At 51.0% G+C, this 22505-nt stretch overlaps 1 protein-coding gene across 1 annotated transcript in view; it reads left to right on the top strand.

Annotated features, from left to right (window-relative positions):
- Window positions 1-22505, top strand: part of GRIK4 (glutamate ionotropic receptor kainate type subunit 4) — a 197302-nt gene that overhangs the window by 8468 nt on the left and 166329 nt on the right. Inside the window, exon 2 of the mRNA XM_040631118.1 lies at window positions 13892-14056. Within this exon, the coding sequence (XP_040487052.1) occupies window positions 13912-14056 (145 nt within the window). The 5' untranslated portion in view covers window positions 13892-13911. The remainder of the gene's footprint in view (window positions 1-13891; window positions 14057-22505) is intronic.

Here is a 22505-nt window from a genome sequence, read left to right as displayed (position 1 = left end):
GTTGTTTCTTTTTTTTTTTAAGATTTTATTTATTTACTTATTTTAGAGAGCATGTGCTTGTGCGAGTGGGGGAGGGGCAGGGGGAGAGAGAGAATCCCAAGCAGACGCTGCGCTGAGCGCAGAGCCCCACGTGGGGTTCGATCTCACGACCCTGAGATCATGACCTGAGCCGAAATCAAGAATCAGACGCTTCACCAACTGAACCACCCAGGCACCCGTCAGATGGAATGTTAAGTACAAAATATATACTGGATTTTGAAGTTTTAGTATGAAAACAATACAAAAGATCTCAACGATTTTATATTGTAGAAATAGTAATAGCTGGAAATTTGGGTTAAAGAAAGTATATCATTTAAATTAATTCCATAATTTTGCCTGCTTCTTTTTACTTGTTTTACATGGGGCTGCCAGAGAACGTGAAATTGCAAGCACGGCTTGCGTTACGTTCCTGTTGGACAGCGCTGAGCTGGGGCACAGGCTGAGCTTCCGTAGCAAAGCGAGCTGAATTCACATGCCGTGTTTCAAAGCTAGAAGGGTATTTCTGTGAGTGTGGGTCCACAGGTGGGCCGTGGTCCAGGGCCGGCCGGGGATGGAGGGCGGGAAGCAGTGTTGCCCTCCTCAGTGCATAGTTTCCATACACTCCTATGGTCAGTATTTACAGTGAGCAGAAAAAGGGAAGGAGAGTCCAGGGCAGGGGGATGGCCTGGATGTGTCATGGTCATTTCCACTCAAACTCACTGTCCCACTTCAGCCCTTGGCCTCCCCCAGCTGCAGAGGAGGCCGGGAAGTGTGCTCTGTGGTTGGGTAGCCATGCAGGTGACACTCAGGGTGTTTCATGATTAGAAGGCAGAACGGGAGAAAGGCCCTGGGGGCCAGCTAGCAGTCTCCGCAGGTGGCTTCTCCGTTCTCTCAGCTTGCCCTCTCTTGTCCCACGTGAGCCTACACCCTGTAACCCTGTGCCCCTGTGCCCCAGGCTCTTTCTCTGCTCTTCTTTTTGCAGCACTTGCTTCAGAAAGTGCTCCCTGGCTTCTGACATTATCAGCTTCTCCCTCCCCTCTGGCTCTTTCTTCTGAGCTCCTCGCCTATGAATTTAAAAACTTCCTTGGGCAATGTGATTCACTCCACCTACTGCCCTAATCACACTTCTTCCCTGAAGACAAGCTGCTTGACTCATCGACCTTCTTAGCCCCTTCTCCAGCGGCTGGATCTGCCTGCTGCTCCCCCCCACCCCGCCGCCACCCCCTCCTGGAATGGCTCTCACCAGGCTCCGCGGTGACCTCCAAGTTGCCAAAGCTCATAGACGGTTCTCAGTTTTTGTTTTATTTGATTTCGTCCAGCCTCACCGTGGCGTCTCATTTGTATCGGCTTCTCTTTCTCTACATTCTCCATAGATGTTGAGTCCGCAGGGCCTGAGCCTCATCCCTGCACTCTCCTCACTGGCCATCCTGTGCCAGATCCAAATTGTCATCGCCATCCTGGCCCTGGGGTCCCCCGGGTCTGTGTCTTGAGCCTGACTGGTTCTCTGGGGAGCCAGGCCAGTGACCGTCTGCTGCTAAGCAGTGTGCCCCACACTTACCAAATACAACCCCAGACTCATCATCTGGGCCCTTCTCCAGAAACAGGACAGAACAGCTTTCATCTTTACACCCCTATGTTCTGATGCTACTCAGTGACATCACCGTCACCCCCTAAAGAGTCAAGCCAGAAGCCCCTCGCAACACCTCCTCCCCTCCCCAGCCAGCCACCCCGGCACCTCGTGAATCAGGCTCAAAGCCACCTCATCCCTTTGACCCTCACTGTCCTGCCCCTCAGTACCTGCCGCGTCTCTTTGTCCCGGGCTCTTAACATCACCCCGAACTCATCTCCCCAGCTCACGTATCAGTCCCTGCTCCAGTATACCTTCAGTGCATGAGTGATAGGGCTAAATGCAAATCTCATGATGTCACCGTCTGTCGAAGGTCCGCCTGTTCTTACCGTTCCAGTTACCTGTTCCCTGGCATGACACACAAGGTCCTTCCTGCTCAGGCGTCTGTCCTCCCTTCTAGCCTCTCCTGCCAGGTGCTCGGGCTCGCCACCTGCTGAGGAAGTCACGCTTTGGAAGGCTCTGCACACCGGAACGCACTTTGTTTCCCTGCCTCCCTGGGAAGCTCATGGGCCTGCTTCAAGGTTGTTTTTTCTGTGAAGCCTGGTGCGGTACCCGGGGGACAGTAGGCACGGGACACCTGTGTGCGATAGATAAATGCACGAGGCCTTCCCAGCAACTTTTCTCTGCTACCCAGAAGCGTCTGTGCTTCCTGGGAACTCTGTGATTTTCTCTCTTAAACCACTTATTGTCTCCACCCCTCCCCGGAAATGTCTTGGAGAGCCAAAGACCCACTCATAGTTTTCTGCAATTTCCCAGCACCGTGGGCACCTGGATGGCTTATGGATGCATCACAGTGGGGTTTGATCATATCATATAACCATATGGGATTGTGGCTATTCGACTTTATGGCCGTTTTCTCCTCTGGACACTTTGAAAGCAGAGATACATCTTATCCTTCTCTAAGTACATAGCGCCTTGGTTAGGATAGATGTTTTAATAGGTATTTGATGAATTAATAAATAAAGGAATGATTAAGTGGATGAATGTATTGCCTGTGTCAGTTAGAAAGCACAAGATGAAGTGCTGAATGAATGGCACAGGCCGTGAACGCTTTGGAGGATTCAAAGAGGGCAGAATCAATGTGGGCTGGAGTCATCCAGCACGTGCCTGGGTCAGGGCAGGAGTGGACTTGAGAATGGCACATAATTTAGATAGGGTTTGGATATGGGTAAAGAAAAGCTGAATGCTTTCCAGGAAGAAGAGACCACGTCGAAAAAAAGAGAGGGCAAAGTGACAGGCTCTACTCAGTGTTCAGCAAGGACTACCTTGATGTAACTAAATGGTCAAAGAATTTGGTAGAAAATAAGCTTGGAAAGGCGTGTGGCGCCAGATTGTGGAGAGTGTGGGTGCCAGGCAGGTGAATCTGCAACATGGAGAAGCTGGGTTTACGCAGGAGAGCCTGGAGGCAGGAAACAGGTGAGGGGTGTTGCAGGAGAGGGGCAGGGGTGGAGGCAGTGGGAGCATAAAGAGAGCAGGATGGGAGCGCATCCTTCGGTGGTCCTCAGTGACGGAGCAGGGAGAGTGGCAGAAGGGCTGGGGCAAGTGCAGGACAGCTCGGCCATGGACCACGTGTGGGAGACGGACCGTTAATTGAAACTGGGAAGGCAGAAGGAGCCCTCCATTCTACGAAAAGATAATGGGTTACATTTGGGACATGGAATTTGGAAAGACCTCCAAGGGGACATTTCGCTTTAGCAACCAGAAATGGGAGTCTGATGTGTGGAGGGGCAAGTGGGGTTGGGGATAGGGGTTTTGGAATTACCTACATAGGGCTGATAGTTGAGAATGAATTCTTCAGGGGAGAAAGTATACAATGAAGAGAAGGTGGACTGAGGACTGAATCCAGGGTGTGAGGTTTGGGGAACACTGCCAACTAGGGTTATAGAAAAGGGGAAGGAGTTGGAGCTCAAAGGGGCTTGGAACAAAGGTGATCAGAATGAAAATCAGACCAGTGTCGTATCAGGGATGTTAAAACATGACAACCCACAAAAAGCCTCCAGTCACATGTGAGCCTCAAAACCCTAAAAAAACCACAGGAAGACCTTTGGATTTGTAAGGAAGGAGAACCTTAGTGAATTCAGAGATGATGGAGGCTCAGGATGGAGAAGATGCAGAGGAATTGGAGGCAGTAGGTATAGATCACAGAGTTTAAAAGGCTGAGGGGGAGGAGAGAGGGTAGGAGAAAGGAGGAGGAAGCCAGAAGAATAGTAACTTTTTTCTCTTCAAAGCATTTTTTAAAAATTGAGGTATCATTTGCATACAACAAACTGCCTATATTTCGAAGTGTGCAACTCGGTAAGTTTTGCCATGCACCCACCCGTTACAGCATCTCTACAGTCAAGATGGTGAAATTTTTCATCACCCAAGGGAAGTGGGGCCACTCTCATTCCTCACTTCTTCCTGTGCTCACCCATCCCCAGCCAACCACCAATCTGCTTCCTGTCACTACAGACTAGTGTGTATTTTCTAGACGTGTATACCTGGAATCATAAAGTCCTACTCTTTGTCTGACTTCTTAAATTCCGTTCTATCACTGAGTGCTATTGTGTTGTACGGATTTACCAGTCACACTCCCTTATGGGTGGTGGTTTCCAGTCTTCGACTATCACAGAGCAAGTTGCTATGAACATTTATGTATGAGTTTCTGTGTAGACCTGTGCTTTCCTTTCTTTTGGATTAATAACCTAGGAGTAGAGGGGCTGAATCATATGGTGGGGGGGGGCGGGGGTTAACTTCTTAAGAAATGACCATTCCAAGGGGTTATGCCATTTTATGTTCCCGCCAATAGTGCAGGAAAGTTCTAGTCCTTCCAGATCCTCGCCAGGTCAGTGTGGTCGAGTGTTTTAATTTTAACCATTCTACTGGATTGATGGTGAGATCTTGTTATGGTTTTAATTTGTATTTCCCCATGACTAATGATGTGGAGTGTATTTTCACATGTTTATCTGACACCCATGTAACTTCTCTGTTGAAGTGTATATTCAGATCTTTGGCACATTTTTTTAAAAAATTGGATTGTTTGGGGGGCACCTGGCTGGCTCAGTCAGTGGAGCATGTGACTCTTGATCTCGGGGTTGTGAGTTCAAGGCCCGGGTTGGATGTAGAGATTACTTTAATCTTTAAAAATTGGATTGATTTCTTATCATTGAGTTTTGAGAGTTCTTTGTATATTCTGGTTACAAGTCCTTCATCAAGTATATGCTTTTTGTGTATATTTTCTCCCAGCCTGTGGCTTGTCTTTTCATTCTGTTCATAGTGTCTTTGGAGAGCAGACATTTTTAATTTTGATAAAGTCCACTTTGTCAATTTTTTTTTATTTTATGGGTTTTGCTCTTGGTGTCATGTCCAAGAAATCTTTTCTAACTAAAAACCACAAAGATTTTCTCCTAGAAGTTTTATAATGTTAGGTGTTATACTTAGGTCTACGGTCTGTTTTGTGTTAAGTTTTATGTATGGTACAAGACAGGGTTGGATGTTCTTTTTCTTTTTCTTTGTAAACGTATGGATATCCAACTGTTCCAGAGCAATTGGTTGAAAATATCATTTTTTAACTGCACTTTTGTCAAAATCAGCTGGCCATATATGTATGGGGTCAGAATAGTAATTTTGAAGGAAGGAATAAAAGTTGGCATAAGACACATTTGGCTCAAGCATTTACAGACTGCCTCCTGTTGTCAGGCAGGGTGCCAGGCACCGGGGATAGAAAGGATTAAAGAGGGGAAGTTAACGATGACACTGATCATTTGAAATAGAGTGTGTGTGGGATTCTGTGGCTACATACTTGCTGCCCTTGATCAACTTCTGTGTTCAGAGAAAGCCTCCGGAAGGAGGGGATGTCTGAGTTGAGGACTCCTTCTGAATGAGATGGTCAGTGAGCAAAGGTGGGAAGGCAGAAGGGGGAGCATGAGTAAAAGTGCACAGGGACACAACAGAATGTGAGTGCATGCACTCGCACGTGCGTGGGTTGAGAGGGTGCTATGGTAGTTCGGTATTTCTAGAAAGTAGAGAGGGATGAGCGGAGAAGCAGAACATAAGGTTTGAGAGAGAGAGAGAGAGCGCCAGGTCTTGTGTGCCACACCAAGGAATTCCATTTATTTTGAGACCGAATGCTGAAAGCAGGGGTTTGCACCTTGCAGTGACAGGCTGCTGCGTGTGGGTATGACTGAGGACTGACACACGGTGACTCGAAGTTTGGTGGGAAAACCAGGTGAGAGGCAAGAGGTTGCAGTTGAGTAGTCGAGAGGAAAGGACTGAACCTGGACCGTGGTGTTGAGATAGAGAGAGAGAAGGGGACAGAGCTGGGAAATCGTGAGGGGCAAAGCCAGAGCCACTGGAGGTGAGGGATTGAGGTGAGGCCATGATGCTGGGGTGGCTGGTGCTGTCTTTAGCTAAACGCAGGAAGAACGTAAGAGGGTCTTAATGAGTTTGAGATGCTCATCAGATGTTTATGTGGAGATGTCATCAGACAGGTGGACGTAGGTGAAGGGTCAAGATCACTTAGGAAGCCTGTGGGGGTGCGTCAAGAGGAGAGCTCTGCACAGACCCTGGGAGCTCACTAGTACGGAAGACTCAGTAGGAAGCAGTGGACCTTGACAGAATGGTCAGAGAAGCAGGAAGAAAACCCCAGGGGCTTCGTGTCATGGAAGCCTCGGAATTTGAGGGTCTCAGGCAAAAGACCCATGATTCAGGACTCCAAACGCTTAGGACTCAGATTCAGAGGAAACCTGGAGGCAGCTTAACCGAGCGGTGTGGCAGCTCACAGGCTCCAAACCTAGCCTGCCATTAAGAGCTGTGTGACCTTGGGCAATTTGCTCACCCTGCCCCTTTCTCAGTTTTCTCACGGGTAAAATGGGCAGTATGTTGTAGGGTTGTGTGAGGACTAAATGAAACAACACATGTGATGTTCTTGGAACAGCCCCTGGCAGACGGCGGACAATAATGCCAGCTAGCGATAGAATCAAAGAGTCAAAGTGTCCCCTGACTGCACAACAATGGTTGTTTCGGTGACTTTGTACGTACAGCCAGAGTGGGCTAGTGGGGACGGAAGGCAGGTTACAGTGGTCAAAGGGGATATGAGATGAAGTGAAGTCAGCAAAATGTTGAGCAATCAATCACTTGAGAAGTCTGGTTTGGATTGAAGGTAAGATGGAAGGGAGAACCAGAGAGCCATACATGGTCTTTGAGGTCTGTGGACAGACCCTGAACACATTCTAGCAAAGGGGAAGGAGCTGGTCTAGGGGAGAGACGGAAGGGCAAGGGGAGAAGAGAGGCGTGGTGAGGCAGGGTGTTGGGAGAGGAGAGCTGGGCATGGTGGGGCTTTCCTAGAACAGGGGCCCTCATGATCTGAGCCCGTTGGAAAGGAATACCTGGCTGGTTCAGTTGGAAGAGCTTGTGACTCTTGATCCTGGGGTCATGAGTTCGAGCCCCATGTTGGGTGTAGAGATTACATACATACATACTTTTTTTTTTTTTTAAAGAGGTGGGGGCACAAAGTGTGGGCAGTTCCCCACAAGTGGCCTCTGATTAACCTCTCTGTGGACAAGAGACGGGGTGGGAGCTGGGTGATGGCTAGAGGTGAAAATCCAGGTTATGGGCTGACTTGTGTCCAACCCCCCCCATACGTTAGAGTCCTAACTCCCAGCACCTCAGAGTGAGGCTGCATTTGGAGATGGTGTCTTTGAAGAGATAATTAAATTAAAATGAAGTCATTAGGGTGGGCCCTAATCCAGTATGACAGGTGTCCTCATAAGAAGAAGAGATGGGGAGACAGCTGTGCACAGACGGAAGACCGGATGAGGGCATGGGGAGATGATCAGAGGAGGGAGGCCTCGAAGAAACCAACCCTGCCCACACCCTGATCTCTGACTCCTAGAAAATAAATTTCTGTTGTTTTAGCGCCCCTCGTCTGCCCTACTTTGTGACGGCAGTCCCAGTCCAGATACAGTCCGAATGGGAGCGGGAGCTGGCCAGGCGAGGCCTAGGGCAGAGGGCGGTCCTGTGTTGCGCCCCAGGTGAGGAGGAGGGCCGTGGGTTTGGGGTGGAGGGGCCTGCACACTGGCGTGGCTTCCTCCACCAGGAGGGATGACCGGACGCACAGGGCTCGGGGGTACGTAAAGGGGCACGAGAGGTCCGAGGTGAGCAGGGGCAGGTGGTGCCAGGTGAATGGTGACGCTGGGGTTGGGAGCGAAGCTGGCTGGCTCCCAGGAGGCTCCAAGCCTCTCTTCTTGTTAGGACGGGGCTCTAACCCGCTGAGCCGAGCAGCTGAAGGCAGAGCTAGAGATCCTGCCTATCCCGACTCTCCGACTCTCGAAAAAGCCTCTTTGCCCCCCCCCCCGCCGTAAGAGATAAGAGTTATCAAAATGCTTGGAAATCCTCAGCAGGGAGACTCTGGAAGACCCGAAGGATTAAGGGGGGCTGATTTTCCAACTTGAAGGGTCACATCTGGGCTGTTGAGGGCAAGCCCTGTTCCTTACACAGGTGAGCAGAGAGGAGAAGCCCCAGCCCCGGGTGCCCGGGACCCACACCCGCCCCGCACCCTGCAGCTCTGGTTCCGGCGGGGTGGGGGGGGCACCCTCCGCCTGAGCTACAGCTAATGCTTCTGTACCATGTCACATTATTCTTGCACTCAATAACCATTCATTAAGGGCCTACTGCACTCACGTCTGAAATTGTGCAGGTACAGAGATGAATCAGCCACGGCCCTCAGCCTCAAGGAGCTGGCTGCCTCGGGGAGAAAAGACGGATAAACAGATAGGCATAATAAAAAAGTCAAAAGTGATTAGTGTCTAATGAAAGGTACAGAGAAATTTCTGTGGGAGTTTTAAGGAAGAGGGAATTAATTCGGGATGGGGAACCTGGGAGTTTCCAAGGAAGGAGAGATCACTCTGAGCTTTTCAGGTTCAAGCTGGTGGAGGGAAGTTCTAGAGAGAGAAGTAAAGGTAAGCACTCCCCGAAGGCAGTGAGCGGTCTCTCGAGAAACCTAAGGAGAGCACTGGGCTGGGGGAGTCAGGGAGGGCTTCTTGGAAGAGGTGGGTCTGAGGGGAAGAAGGAGAGTCCTTATAAGGAAAGGGGGGACAAGGGACAGGGCTGGTGTCAGCAGAGGCATGGAGAGGGAAGGTAAAGCCAGCCCTGGTCCTAATGTGGGGGTGCTGTCGCTGTAGGGGTGGAATGGGGTGCTGCCGCTAGAAGGGCATTTGGAAGCCAGACTGCAGAGGGCCTGGTGCCATCCTAGACACTCAAATGGGACCAAACCTCAGTTAATTGGGAGGCCTGAGGACTTTGAGCAGGGGAGCGATAATCATGGCCACAGTCACTGGGTGAGCCAGAAAGGATTAGAATAGGCAGAGCCAGGCCTGCCAGCCCCAGGGGAAGCATCCTCTCTGGAGTAGACATAGGCCTAAGCCCAGAGCATGGAGAGAAGACCTCGGGGTGGAGGTGGGCACAGAGTCAAGAGGCTGCCCTTTCCTTGGCATGAACCTTAGAACTCAGACCTGGGTAGAGGTAAAGCTGTTGGCTTGTGCTAAGAAAAGCCCAATGTCAGTGTTAGGGGTCACCAGCTCCCTGGGCACAAGAGAGGCCTGTTGAGTACATGCCATGGAAGGGTCCCTGTGCACGAGTCCCCACGACTGGAAACGTGGGCAAGACCCAGCTCCCTGATGGCATGTCCCCATCTCAGCCTTGACCTCCCGGCCTTACCGTGCCCACTAGCTGACTTCTCTGCAGAGCAGTCCCCGGGGTGGAGGATGTGCCAGATGATATCGCTCCTCATTAGGCAGTGGCTAGGAGCCCTGAGCAGCCCAGCCCAGTGTGATCGCCAGACCTGGGGGACAGAGCAAGGGGCCAGGAGCATCAGCTGCACACTCAGTCCCGAGCACACTGCTCCCTGCAACGAGGCCCCTCGCTGGGGACTGCCAAACAGCAAGTGTGCTCTTGGTAACTGCCTGTCGGGCACATGTTCTTGTGCTGTCCTAGCAGGGCCTGAGCTGGCACCTCATCCTTCATGTCCCCAGCCCCCGCATCTGGGTTCCTGTCATCATCCTGATTATTCTCATCCCAATGTGTTTGATGCCAACCCTCCACCCAGCTGATGCTGTTCCCAGACAGGAGTCAATCATTGTCTAAAACCCAAAACTTAATGAAGAGTGGTACCCAGAGCACAGAGGTCGGGTGGAGTGCAGAGCCCTTCTTTGGACCCTGTGGGGAGGGAGAGAAGAAGGAGGCACTCGGGGGACCTCCTAGGCCCCTTCATAGAAAATCCCCACATTCCCTACTGCACACCTGGTCATGATGCCTCTGTCTCCAAGTATGTCCAGTGATGCTGTGCGAGCTGGTGATGTGTCCCAGGGCTGGCTGGTGTGCTCTACGTCTGGGTTTGTGTCGGCACATTATTTCTGTCGGCTCGGGCTGCCGTAGCGAAACACCCCAGCCTGGCTAGCATCGACAACAGACATTTATTTCTCCCAGTTCTGGAGGCTGGACGTCCGAGATCAAGGTGCCAGCGGTATCGGTTTCTGGAGAGAGCCTTGTTCCTGGCTTGCCTTCTCGCCGTGTCCTCACATAGTAGGAGAGAGAGAGAGAGCTCTCTCCGGAGTCTCTTAGAAGGACACTAATCCTATCTGATCAGGGCCTAACTCTTATGACTTCAGGTTACTTTAATTACCTTTTCAAGGCGCTGTCTCTTAATGTAGTCACACTGGGGGGTTAAGGTTTCAACATGTGACTGGGGGAGGGTGGAGACAGACACATCCAGTCCATACCATGTGTCCTGAACGTTTTCTGCTCAAAAAGAGAGTACACAACCCTGAAACAGACTACTGGATGTGTGTTGCCTCCTGCAGTATAGGGCTGATTGTGCCCTTTGTCTACCGATGGGACAGAGGCAAGTCCACCGTCTGTGGCATGAGCAACCTTATCAAAACATTACTGAAGTAATTCCCCTTCCGGCCTAGACGGCTGAGTTCCCTCCTAGATTTACAGGGGACGTGGGTGTTCTCTGAGAGATTGTTTTATTAATTATTTTATTGCAAGTGATTTCCTAGTATTTAAAGGTCCTATGGTCCAAAGAAAAAGATGCCCTCCCATCTAGAAATCTCGCGAAGGTTGGGAGCAGTAGCTAGCGGAATGTCCAGAACTCCAGGGTCCTGCCTGTTAGTGTTTCAGAGTTGATTTGCCTTGGTGAGACTTTCTTTCTTTACGGTGGCTAAAAGCTCATGTGCCCCACTGCTACGGAGGGAACTGTGTCCTCCCAAAATTCATGTGTTGAAATCCTACCCCCCAATAGGATGGTATTAGGAGGCGGGAGCTTAGGAAAGCATTCCATTGAGATGAGGTCATGAGGGTGGTGGGACCTCCATGACAGGATGAGTGCCCTTAGAAGAAGAGTCCAGAGAATGTTTCCTTTTCTCTCTACCCTGTGAGGACCATGTGAGAAGGCAGGTGACTGCAAACCAGGAAGCAGGCCCCTTGTAGAACCCAACTATGCGAGCACCCTAATCTCAGGTCTCCCCACCTCCAGAACCGGGAGAAATAAATGTTTGCTGTGTGAGCCACCCAGTCTACGGAATTTGTGGCAGCAGCCTGAGCTAAGGCACACCTACCCAGTACGCCCCCTGCTCAGCAGCAAATCCCGACGAAGACAAGTTTCAGTAGAAGGAAGATGAGCCTTGGCTGCGGGTACAGGGTCGGCATGAGGCCGACCTGGGGTCACCGTCCGCCTCTCCCACTCCCCAGCCCTGTGCATGTGAGCAGGTCCCTTGAGCTCTCTGAGCATTTTCTCATCTCCAAGTGAGGATGACAGAAAAAACACGCTCATCTCACGGAGTCGTTGCAGAGCTTAAGGGAGATATGTCCACTGAGCATTTATGCGACCGTTGTCACTGAACAAATGTGTGCCTCTTCACGGAAAGCTCGCGGGCCAGGGATCCCGTGCCTCTTCCTCATAATTTGTGTGTGATGGCTATGCCAATTCCTGACATTTCAGGTGTCTCTTTTCTATGCTTTAGGACTAGACTTATGATTTCTATTATATTTTTAACACTGAAACATTTTTTTCCATATCAAGTCTTCTGTGGAACCCCAGTTTCCAAAACTGACGGGTGTGGAGGTGTGTTGGTTGAAGTGTCAGGGACTGGAGACCCCTTGTGGCCTCTCCCCCTGCTTCCTCATGGAGCCCAGGGCCCTCCAAGGAACACCATTTGAGAACCACTTCTGTACCTTCTTCCTTTCTCTTCCCAGAGTTTTCCTCCTAGGACAGCACAGTACAATTGTTTGGGTTTCTGCTTCCTGAGTAATATTCCCATCCTGGTCTTGCTTTCCCGAGGTCACCTGGGTAGGTGTTTCGGGTGTCCTCAGACTCTTCAGTCACACGTATATAGTAATAGTAATTTCTTTGGCTGCTCTTGCAGGTGGTGATGATACCAGGTGTGTGAGGACTTTGCTACCTAATTCACAGAAGCCCCCTGGAATGGCTGGGTCTTGGGATGTGCCTCTGTTGCCCAGAGTGTGGCCCGACCGGTGTTAATGAAATCTAATTTTTATTGTTCAACAAGGCTGTGCATATAAACACATCCTCAAATCAGGGGGAAAGGCTTTGTACTATTCTGTGTCCCGGTTTTCAGTTTGGAAAATGGGTCACAGTAGGTATGGGAGCAGCGAATAGAAAAGACAACGCGGGACCTGGGTCTCTTCTGTCCACGCCAGCCACAGAGATTCAAGGGCCACGTGTCAGTGAAACCTATTTGGCTCCATTCCCCATGTCGCTTTTCTGAGCCTTCAACCTCTGAAACATAAGCTTGATATTTCTTCTTCTTTTTTTTTTTTCTGTAAGAGCTTTATTAAAATTATAATCCATATACTACGTGATTCACCCACTTAAAGTGTACAGCTCAGTGGTTTTTAGTGTATTCAGAGTTACGCATCTATCACCATTATCAATTTTAGAACATTTTTCAGCACCCCCAAAAGAAACACTGTGTATGCATCAGCAGTCACCCCCCCTTTGTTCCAACTTTTCCATCACTGCCATTAGGCAACCACTGATCTACTTTCTGCCTCTGTGGATTTATCTGTTCTGGAAATTTCTTATAAAGGAAATCATCCTGTGTGCAGTATTTAGTGTCTGGCTTCTTTAGCTAGCTTCGTGTTTTCAGGGTTTATCCATGTTGCGGCCTGTGTGAGTACTTCGTTCTTTTTTGTTGTTGAGTACTATTCCGCTGTAGAGATACACCACATTTGGCTTATTCATGCATCGGCTGATGGACACTTGGGTTTTTTCCACTTTTGAGCTATTATGAGTAATGCTGCTGTGACCACATATATACGAGTTTTCGTAGAGATTTTCAATCTCGTAGCTTTCTCTACCAAGAGCATGAATGGTACCCAGAGCTAGATTTGTTGAGGGACTCAGGTACTGTGCTAAGGAGCTCACACAGCCTATTCAGGTAATCTTCACAATGGCCCAAGGAGTGGGCTTTCTCCCCATTCTACCAGTGAGGAAACTGAGGTCTGGGAGCTGATATGGGGTGGAGCTGGGATTTGAACACAGGTCTGTAGGCTACTAGAACACTTACCCTAAATGCTGCTTCTGGAAGTTGGGCAGCTCTTGGAATTATGCCACTCCAACCATTCGTAGTGTCTCTTACATACATTACCTTACTGAATCCTCACACCAGGCCCCTGAGCTTGTCTTCCTACTCTTCATGTTCAGTGAGGAAAAGAAGTTCAGAGAAACTGCCTGGCTCACCGGCCGACATGGTTCATCAGCATCAGAGCCCGGAGAGCTGGCATTTAGCAGTGTCAGCCGTGGCTCTCCCTCTCATGCCTGGTGTCCTTTCACCCTCTCTTGTCTCAGGGAGAGTTCTGCCGATGCCCAGAATACCACTGTCAAAGGACGGCCCCTGTGTCCCTTCCTTCGCACACATGTGCCTGTGCGTGCGTGTCAGTGCACCTCCAAGCGTGTCACCATGTCTGGGCCTCGGGGCCTCGTACACATAGACCCCGGTGGCCTGCCGTGACATGACGGGGTTCCTGAGGCGGATATGCGCATTAGAATTCACAGGCGCACTTGGCTACAAACCAAGCCCCCTCAGTGTGTAGAGAACTTGCTTTGGGAATAGTTCCAAGGATGGCAGGGGGGAGGGGGAGGCGGGGAGCTGCCTGGCAGAGGAAGGTGGCAGTGGGGGGAGACTGGAGAAGAGGAGGGTAACGGGAGAGGGTACCAACTGTGTCCGTGTGGTTGCCTGCCCACAGCTGCTATCTTGGATGACCCCATGGAGTGCAGCAGAGGGGAGCGGCTCTCCATCACCCTGGCCAAGAATCGCATCAACCGCGCTCCTGAGAGGCTGGGCAAGGCCAAGGTCGAAGTGGACATCTTTGAGCTTCTCAGAGACAGCGAGTACGAGACTGCAGAAACCAGTACGTAGAATGAGCAGGGCTGCCCTCTGCTTTCTTTGCTGGCAGGAGGGGCTGATAGGGTGAGCTGCACCCATCACCAGGCCTGTGGTTAGGTATTCCCCAGAGAGGGAGAGAAACATGCAGCAGCAGGCCCCGTAGGGCTCAGTCTGGAGGAGAGCCCCAGGTTTTGTTGCCAAGTATGTGTGGAGTAGAGTTAAGACAGGATACTCATTCATTCATTCACCCACTCATTCATTCCTTCATCTATGGATTCATTCATCTCCTGGACATGTTGTACACAAATCCCTGAATGACACCTTGTGCGTGATTAAGAAAAGAGAGATGTAGCCAGCTGGGGGGTCGCTTAGTCAACGCACATCTGATCTCCTATCTTGCTGGTTTGTGCTGAGGGCAGCGCTGTGGGACTTGGGATGGAGTTTGACCGTTCTGTGGGTGACCTTGGACAAAGTACGTATCCCGTTTAACCTCAATTTCTTCATCTGCAAAATGGGAATGCTAGGCTCTACTTTGCAAATCTTGTAGATTGTTGTGGGATTTAAAGGACGTAAAATAGAGCGAAATCCTCTGTGAGCTGCAGTGCTTTCCAGACATACACAATAGGGCACTGAGGTCCCGTGTATGGAGCCCCTACCACGTGCTGGGCACTGCTTTTAATTCTACCAACACCAGAGTTAAGTGTTCTTGTCCCCACTCTCCAAGAGAAACTGAGGCTCAAAAACGATGAATAACTTGCCCATCCACAGAGCGAGTCAAGGGCTGAGCCGGTCCTGAACCCTGCAGTCATGTGCTCACCCTGCAAGGCCACACCCAGTCCACAACGCCCTCTCTAGAATTCTCTGGTGTGGTGCTGGTGTTACCTTGACAACTTTCCAGGATGAGCTTCCCAGTCAGTGTGCCGGTGGCTCAGAGCCGAGCTGGCCATGAACAACCCCCATGCAGATGGCAGGAGAGGAGCCCCTCAGCCCGGAGAGGTGATAATGTCTCTTCCCTAGGACTCCGCCCTATCTCCTCCCTTTGTCACCCATTTCAACCTTTGGTTACACTCAAAGGCAAAAACAGACAAAAAGAAAAGAACACCTTGCCCAGGTATGTATTGAGACAGCCGGTCTTCCGGGGGTGGGGGGATTCAGCCGTGCTGCGGTCTGGGCCGTTAGTACTGCGAGCGAAGAGACACATCCCACTGGTCCAAGGGCGGTGGGTAGGACGTCCTATGGGTCCAGAGAGAGCAGGAAGGGAGGAAGACAGCAGCTCTGTCTCTGATTCCTTTAAAGCTCTTGTGGCGTCGAATCTGTGCTCTTCCTCTTCTGGCTTATCGATTTCCCTGGCTCATTCATCACACACCTGTCCCACATGGCCACACAGGCCCTATTTACTCTTTCTCTATTTATTCAAGCAACTTTTATTGAGCATGTACTCCTTTTCAGGCGTGGCGCAGAATATCATGCATTGGGAACAGTGTGGAAAACGAGGTAGACACGGTCCCTGCCATCGGGTGGCTTACAGTCTCTCCTCGGTGTGTACCTCAGTGGTGGCTTCCGTCAGCATCTCTTGGCTTGAATTTCCAAGGTAGAGGATCTGATGGGTCCAGCTCAACTTGCCATGGCCGAGCTCACCAGTCACGAGTGTTGGCCAGATGGGCCTAAGACCCGTGGAGACAGCATCCAGGCTTAGGGACCAAGAGTGGGTTCGTGCCCTACAGAACAGGACTGGTGAGACCAGCGGGATCTGTGGACATAGATGCCTCCCGACGGGGGAATGGAGGAAGAACAGGTGCCTGAAATACCCACATACTTATTCAGTCGGTCAGGCAGTACATATGTAGTGAGCGCCAGCTGTATTCTATTCCAGGCAGTGGGGATTCAGCAAGGAGCAGCTAGAAATCCTCGCTGGCAAGGAGATGAAGTTCTAGTACAATGAAAGTAAGATTCCAGTGTGCCTGCATCTTGTGGATGAAATCAGAAATACCGGCAACAGCTTCTTGTGACTCTCCTAGTCCGGTCTGTAGTGGTTCCTTGTCCGGGAGGACAGGTCTCTGACGGGGACCCAGATTCCTAGATAGCGCTGTAGAGCACACTTCCGAAAGCCAGCTCCTCCTTCCTTCTCTTTGGTTCTTCAGGGTTCCCCTGGTGGAGCAGGGCACAAATTGCACATTGTGGATAGGGGTCATTAGCACATGTAAATTTCCTCTCCGGGTGACCCATGCAGCCTGGCTTCTTAAAGTCAATACTTCTAAAATATTAAGCCAGATGAATCAGGGAGATAAAAGAAACTGATATTTTTATTTCACGTTAGAGAGCTTTGGGGCATCTTTTCCATGCCCTTCTTTTAGGCGCCAAGTGTTTTATTAGCTAGTAACCCTTAGTTCAGCTTTTACATCTCAATGTGTTTGACGAATGATTAGCATTTGTTAGAAACAGGGCTTCTGGATCTTTTTACCCCAAAGGCCTTTCATCTGAAGCCAGAGCTGTTCCCCCACAATGGATTTTAAACACCACCCAGATAGTTCATAGGAAGGTTCCAGCCCAGCTCTTTTCCTCCCCTAGTAAGGGAGAGAACAGGTAAGTGCTGTTGGCTCGAGCCAGGCGGGGACTGGACTTCAATGGCAGTGTCGGGGGAAAGAGGAGGGAGACAGGGTCCCCGGATCAAGGAGGGACAATAGCTCTGAGATGCCTACGTTGGGGCGTCTGTGTTATAAAGAGCAAGAGCATGGGTTTTAGAATCAGACTGGCCAGCTTTAAATCCTGGCTCTACTATTTACGAGCTATGTGACTGTAGACAGGATGCGGACCTTTTTGTATTACAGTTTCCGCTTTGGTAAAATGAGGGGATGGTGATATCACCTGCTAGGGTCATTTGGAGCACAGCACGGGACACTGGTGGTGAGGTGCTTAGCCTCGGGCGTGCAACTGGCATCACTAAAAGGCTGCTGGGGACTTCGCTGTGGGCTCTCAGCCCCTCCTCTGAGCAGGCTTCCTTCCCCTCTTACCATCATCTGCCTCTCTCCTCTGTTCAAAGTTCAGCTATCCGTACATGGCAGCACCATCTACCTCCCAACTCCTCCCACGTGGCCTCTCCAAATGTCGGCACACCTCACGGGGCATCCATCATAACTGGACATTCCTTTTCTCTTTCCAGTTTTCTGGGCTTGATGCCTCTGACAGTGTTGAGCCTTTGGAAGTTGCCATGGACCACCCAAAGCCAGCCGCTACTCAGTTTCACGGGCTGTGTTTTCCCCAGGCTAGGGGCCCAGGGCTAATTTGCATTATTAACTTAAACTTATTTGAGCCAGTCTGGGGCCCTGAACAGTGCCCCCAACCTCACATCTGTCACCCCTGGCCAGGCACTCTGCTCCAGGGGGACGAAAGAGACCCTAGCGGTGACATTCTTGGTTGTGGAGAGCGCAGGTTCTGCTCTAAGCTGGGGCAGTAACGTTCCAGCAACGGACGGTAGTACGTACTTGCAGCAAATAGGTGAGTTTCCAAAAGCTCTGTGCAGATTGCGCTTTCATGAATCATGTCCGGGGTGGGAGTATCAGTCGAGGGGAACAATGACTATTTCGAGAATCCAAGATTGCAGTGTAAAGAATCTGAAGATGCTGGCGTCCAGAGTTCCACCTCCTCATCTGATGATTCAAAACGAGGCTGGGAGGTGGGAAGTACCAGACGGGGCATAAGTAATAACAACCCTGGACACTGGAAATTTACAAGTGCAAAATCACTTCCTGCTGTATCTGGTTCACTTAGATGTTCATATAATGGGTTTATTTAAAGTGAGGGTCACCCATAGGGCTTCCTCAAACCCAAGTCTGGTTCCCTTGCCGCCCTGCCCCTTCACCATCGCCACCGGCTTCTTGATGTTTGACTTCCCGACTCCGTCCATGCAGCCCACGGATCTGCAATGAGAGGGATGAGCAAGACCCCTGAGGTCATCCCCCTCCCGCCTGGCCCTTTCCCTCCCCGTGTCTATATCTTATCTCCACCTCAGCCTTTCCTGTGCAGGGAGGGTCCCACAGGCCTTGCCCCCCTCTCTGTCCCATAGATCAGCATGTCTCCTGAGGCTGCTGTATTGGAGCTTAACGGGATGCCCACCCCCTTATCATCCAAACACCCGGAGGCACTTGCTGCTGCTGGAGTCAGTTTGAAGTTTAATTTACTGTGGAGCTAGAAGCGGGGGCCTCCCTGTCAACCCCTCGCCTCTGCTGTGGTTTGTCTCTGTGAGGCCAAGCCTGCTATCAGCTGTCCACACTGTTTCCCCTGGAAACCCCGAGACGTGCCGGTTATCCGGCCCCACGTGGCCCCTGTGAGCCTGGAGAGGGGCCCAGCGCGTGGTGTTCTGGCTGCGAGCTTGCTCCTCCTGCACGAGCTCCCCGAGCTGCTCACAGGCTCCGTGGGCGTGACCTTGGGTGATTCGGAGCTGACTCTAGTCAGAGACGGCGAGCATCCCTCCGTCAGTTCGATAGAACAAATCCAAGGCAGCATAAAGGGTAAAAAGCGAGAAGCCTTCAGAGAAAGAAGTCACATGCATAGTGATGAGTCATTCAACAAACATTTCTTGCTCCCCACTCTCTGAGCTCCCCATGTCACGCGTGCATAGTATGGACTCAGAAACACATGGAAGTGCAGTGCTTAGAAATCATTTGGTGCGACCTCCTTATGGTTGAGGATCAGATGGGGAAACTGAGGCTCACAGTGTTTTCTAGGAGGTGGTTAAAACCCAAACATCTGAAAAGTGACAAAGTTCAGTAGCTCTGCTGTGTGGCTCAGACAGGGGCAGAGGGTGGTCGGGAATAGGTCTGAGGTGTAGCCGGTGGTCAGGTAAGGCCTCTGGGCTGGACCATGGAATGTTTGGTGGGCAGAGAGAAGGGAAGCAGGCACCCACGCAGATGGTATGCATGAGCAAGGGCTCGGGGCAGGAAGCAACGTGCCTTGGGCCACCGTGACGGTTGGGTGTGGCTGGAGCGGAGAGTTTCTGTGCAGTACTGAGGCCCGGGATTAGAGAATGGTATAGAATAGGGGTCAGTTTCTGGAGTTGGACACACCAGGATCCTAATCCTGGCTCTACCAGCACCTCGGGCTTATATTCTGTGCCTGAGTCCTTATCTGTAAAATGAGAATAGTAACAGTTCTTACTTCAAGAGTTGTTTTTTTTTTTTTTTTAAGATTTTATTTATTTGAGAGAGTGAGGGAGGGAGCATGAGCAGGGGGAGGGGCAGAGTGAGAGGGGGAAGCAGGCTCCCTGCTGCACACAGAACCCCAGGGCTCAGGCTCAATCCCAGGACCCCGGGATCATGACCTGAGCCGAAGGCAGAAGCTTCACCGACTGCACCACCCACGCTCCCCTTCGAGAGGTTTCTTCAGGTTTTTTTTTTTAAAGCTATTTATTTATTTATTTATGAGAGAGAAAGAGAGAGGGAGTGTGAACAGTGGGGAAGGGCAGAGGGAGAAGCAGACTCCCCGCTGAGCAGGGAGCCAGAGGTGGGGCTCTATCCCAGGACCCTGGGATCAGGACCTGAGCTGGAGGTGGATGCTTAACCGACTGAGACACCCAGGAACCCCAGTTTTTTGAGGATTAAATGAGATGATGCCCTTGTAAGACTTGGAGCAGTGCCCGATACAGGGTGAACTCCTGATACATTTCACGTACTAGCAGTAGTAGGAGAAGAGGGATTCATATAGTGACTCCTCCCTCGCAGGGCGATGTAAGGATTCAGGGAGCTAGCGTGTCTGCCAGCCTGGGGCCCGGCACACGGGGTGCCCCCAGTAGATGGTGGTGCTGCTCTCATGCTGGTGTGGGGCCGGGCCGAGGCCGTGGGTGAGCGGGGAGGCCGATGGCAGTTCTGAGTTCTCTGACCAGGGAGAGCCCCACCAGGCACAGAGGCCTGGCACGCTCACCCTCACGCACCCCCTTCCTCAGCTTGGGGACCGGCAAGCCCCCCCCCCCCCAGTTCGGCCCGCTGTCAGCTCTCGGGGTGGGGGTTAAGAACGGAGCACGCGCCCGAAGGCTCTGCGACAGGTGAGGAGACGTTCTTCCAGGTGGATCGAGGCGGGTGTCTGGTTTGCTCTGGGACAGTCCGGGCTTCTTTCTGGCGAGTGTGCAGCACCACCAGAGAGACCTTGCCCCCCCCCGCCCCACTTGGGCTGTGGCATCGTGACGTGTTTTGATGGGAAGGACTCTGGGTTCTCCCTGCCCCCTCTGGTCCACCTCATTGTCAGCTCCCGATGGCCACGCGCATTCCCCGCATGGGGTCAGGGAGCTGCTGAGTAGCTCCCTGAAAGTGTCATGCTGTAAGTGAAGAGGACCCCGTGCCCCCCGGGAGGCCGCCCCTGCCCTAGAGGGCTGGAATCAGTGGTGCCCACGGTTAACCCCTCGGTACTGTCTGCATCACAGGCAGACCCTTCCTCTCTCTGCAAAGACTCAGAGAAGGACTTGGGATCCAGGCTAGAGCTGGCATCTTGAGGGGACGGAATCTACCCCCCTTACAGTACCCCATCACAGCCTTTTATTCCAGCAGCTTCTCTGACCCTTGTCTTCCAATGCCTCTGCCGGCTCAGAAACTTTGTTGCCATGGCAATGTCACTCCTATCTCCCCATTCCCTCTCTCTCCTGCTCCCTGGGAGGCAGAGGTAAAGTGTACCGCCCTCCCTCCCGTCTCTCCCACAGACTGCTCAGGGCCCTCATGCAGATGGCCTGGGCCTGCCAAGTCCGGGTCGCAGAGGCTTCAGAGCTGAGGCCCTTCGTAATCAGTCTCCATTTGTCTTGAGCAGGGCATCCCTTAGAGGGAACGAGAAAGAACAATTCCCAGACCCCAGGAAATCCCTGCGCCATGGGGATTGGATCATTTTGGATCATTTCAATTCAGTTGAGCAAACATCTGTGGAGAAATTTCTTTTTGCCAGTGCTGAATTGGTGTGACCCAAGCCCTTAAGGAGTTCCCAGTTCGGTGTGGGAGGTGGGAGATGGACACTCAGAATGGAAGGCACAGGTCCACAAACCCACAAGGCTAGATATGTTCAGAATCCAGAACTTTCCAGATATTGGCAAAGTCATGTGGTATGTACACCATACCTTAAGTAACATCTCCAGGTGGGGCTTGGGGCAGAACCCCATACTCAAATACATGCATACCTGTATTCAGATATTCACATGCTGTTAATAACCTCACATCTGTCTATTTAGATCAGATTTGCCACCAAACGAGCTTGGTGAAAACCATCCAGCTTCAGAGGCTTTTGGATTTTTGGAATTGGGAATAAGGGATTTTAGCCTTCTATAAGAATTTATTTTTAGGAGAAGCTTCTCTCTGCTGAGGCCCATCATAATGAACCAGCTTGGGGCAGAAGCTGGCCAAGAATTCAGAGAACAGGGAGGCTGATTGGCCTCAGCAGCTCCAGCGCAGAGCTGACTCAGAGCCACGCAGCGATGTACGTAGAAGGAGGAGGCGGTGTCTTCTTGCCCCGGGGCAAGACCTGAGCTGGGCCCTGGAGGATCAGGAGTTTGCCAAGCAGAAGGGCGAGAGAGGGCCTGGACCGTGGTCGCCTGGGGGTGCTAATGGTGCTAATGGATTCCTTCTCAGAAAAGTGTTTGTATTCCTTTTTAAGATTTATTTATTTATTTGAGAGAGAGAGAGAGAGAGAGAGAGAGCACGTGCTCAGGAGCAAGGGGAGGGGCAATAGGAGAGGGAGAGAATCTCAGGCAGACTCCCTGAGACCATGGCCCGAACCAAAACCAAGAGTCAGCCACTCAACTGACTGAGCCACCCAGGTGCCCCACAGAAAAGTGTTTTTAAATGAATAAAATACAACAGATAGGATGACCAAGGAAACCAGTTACATGGAAACGCAGTTAAAACATTTTTATAATCATATATTAATCAATGTGCTTCTTTATTAATGTATTAAATAGCCAAGCCTAGCAACAAGTCCAACCGCTAGCCTAAGTTTGAAATAATAATGTAAATCACCTCTTAAGAGTATCTGTAGCCCTGCAGGGTGACAGGAAAGCATTTGTGGTGTTTGCTGGTGACCAAGTCAGAGGTACTGTTAAGATACTGAGATTTATTGCCTATGTTCAAAATTGAAGGAAATGCCAGCTTGCAGTTAGGAGAAAAAACAGTGATGTCACTTTTTCCCCCCAAAGTGTTCACAGACCACTGACTTCTAACCCTAGGTTACGAATCCCTGGTCTGGTCAGAGAGAACTACTTGGGAACAGGCTCGAGTGGGAAAATAAGAAGCATGTTCGGGGAGAGCTGGCGTGGAGTAGCCCGAAGCAAAGTGGGAGGAAGTTCTGGAAAGATGGTATCTTGAGGAGATCACATACCTTTGGACTTTACTCGCTCCTCAGAAGAAACTTTTCTTAGGACATCCTGTATTTTGTAATGACATGTTATGAAAGGAATACATGCTCATGATAGAAAGTAAAGGGGAAAAAAGGGCAAGAAAGTCATTCAG

Source organism: Ursus maritimus, unplaced genomic scaffold (assembly GCF_017311325.1).
Source record: "Ursus maritimus isolate PB19 unplaced genomic scaffold, ASM1731132v1 scaffold_16, whole genome shotgun sequence".
Lineage (NCBI taxonomy): Eukaryota > Metazoa > Chordata > Mammalia > Carnivora > Ursidae > Ursus > Ursus maritimus.
The sequence above is the reverse complement of the archived record's forward strand: the minus strand, read 5'-3'. Positions and strand labels throughout refer to the sequence as shown.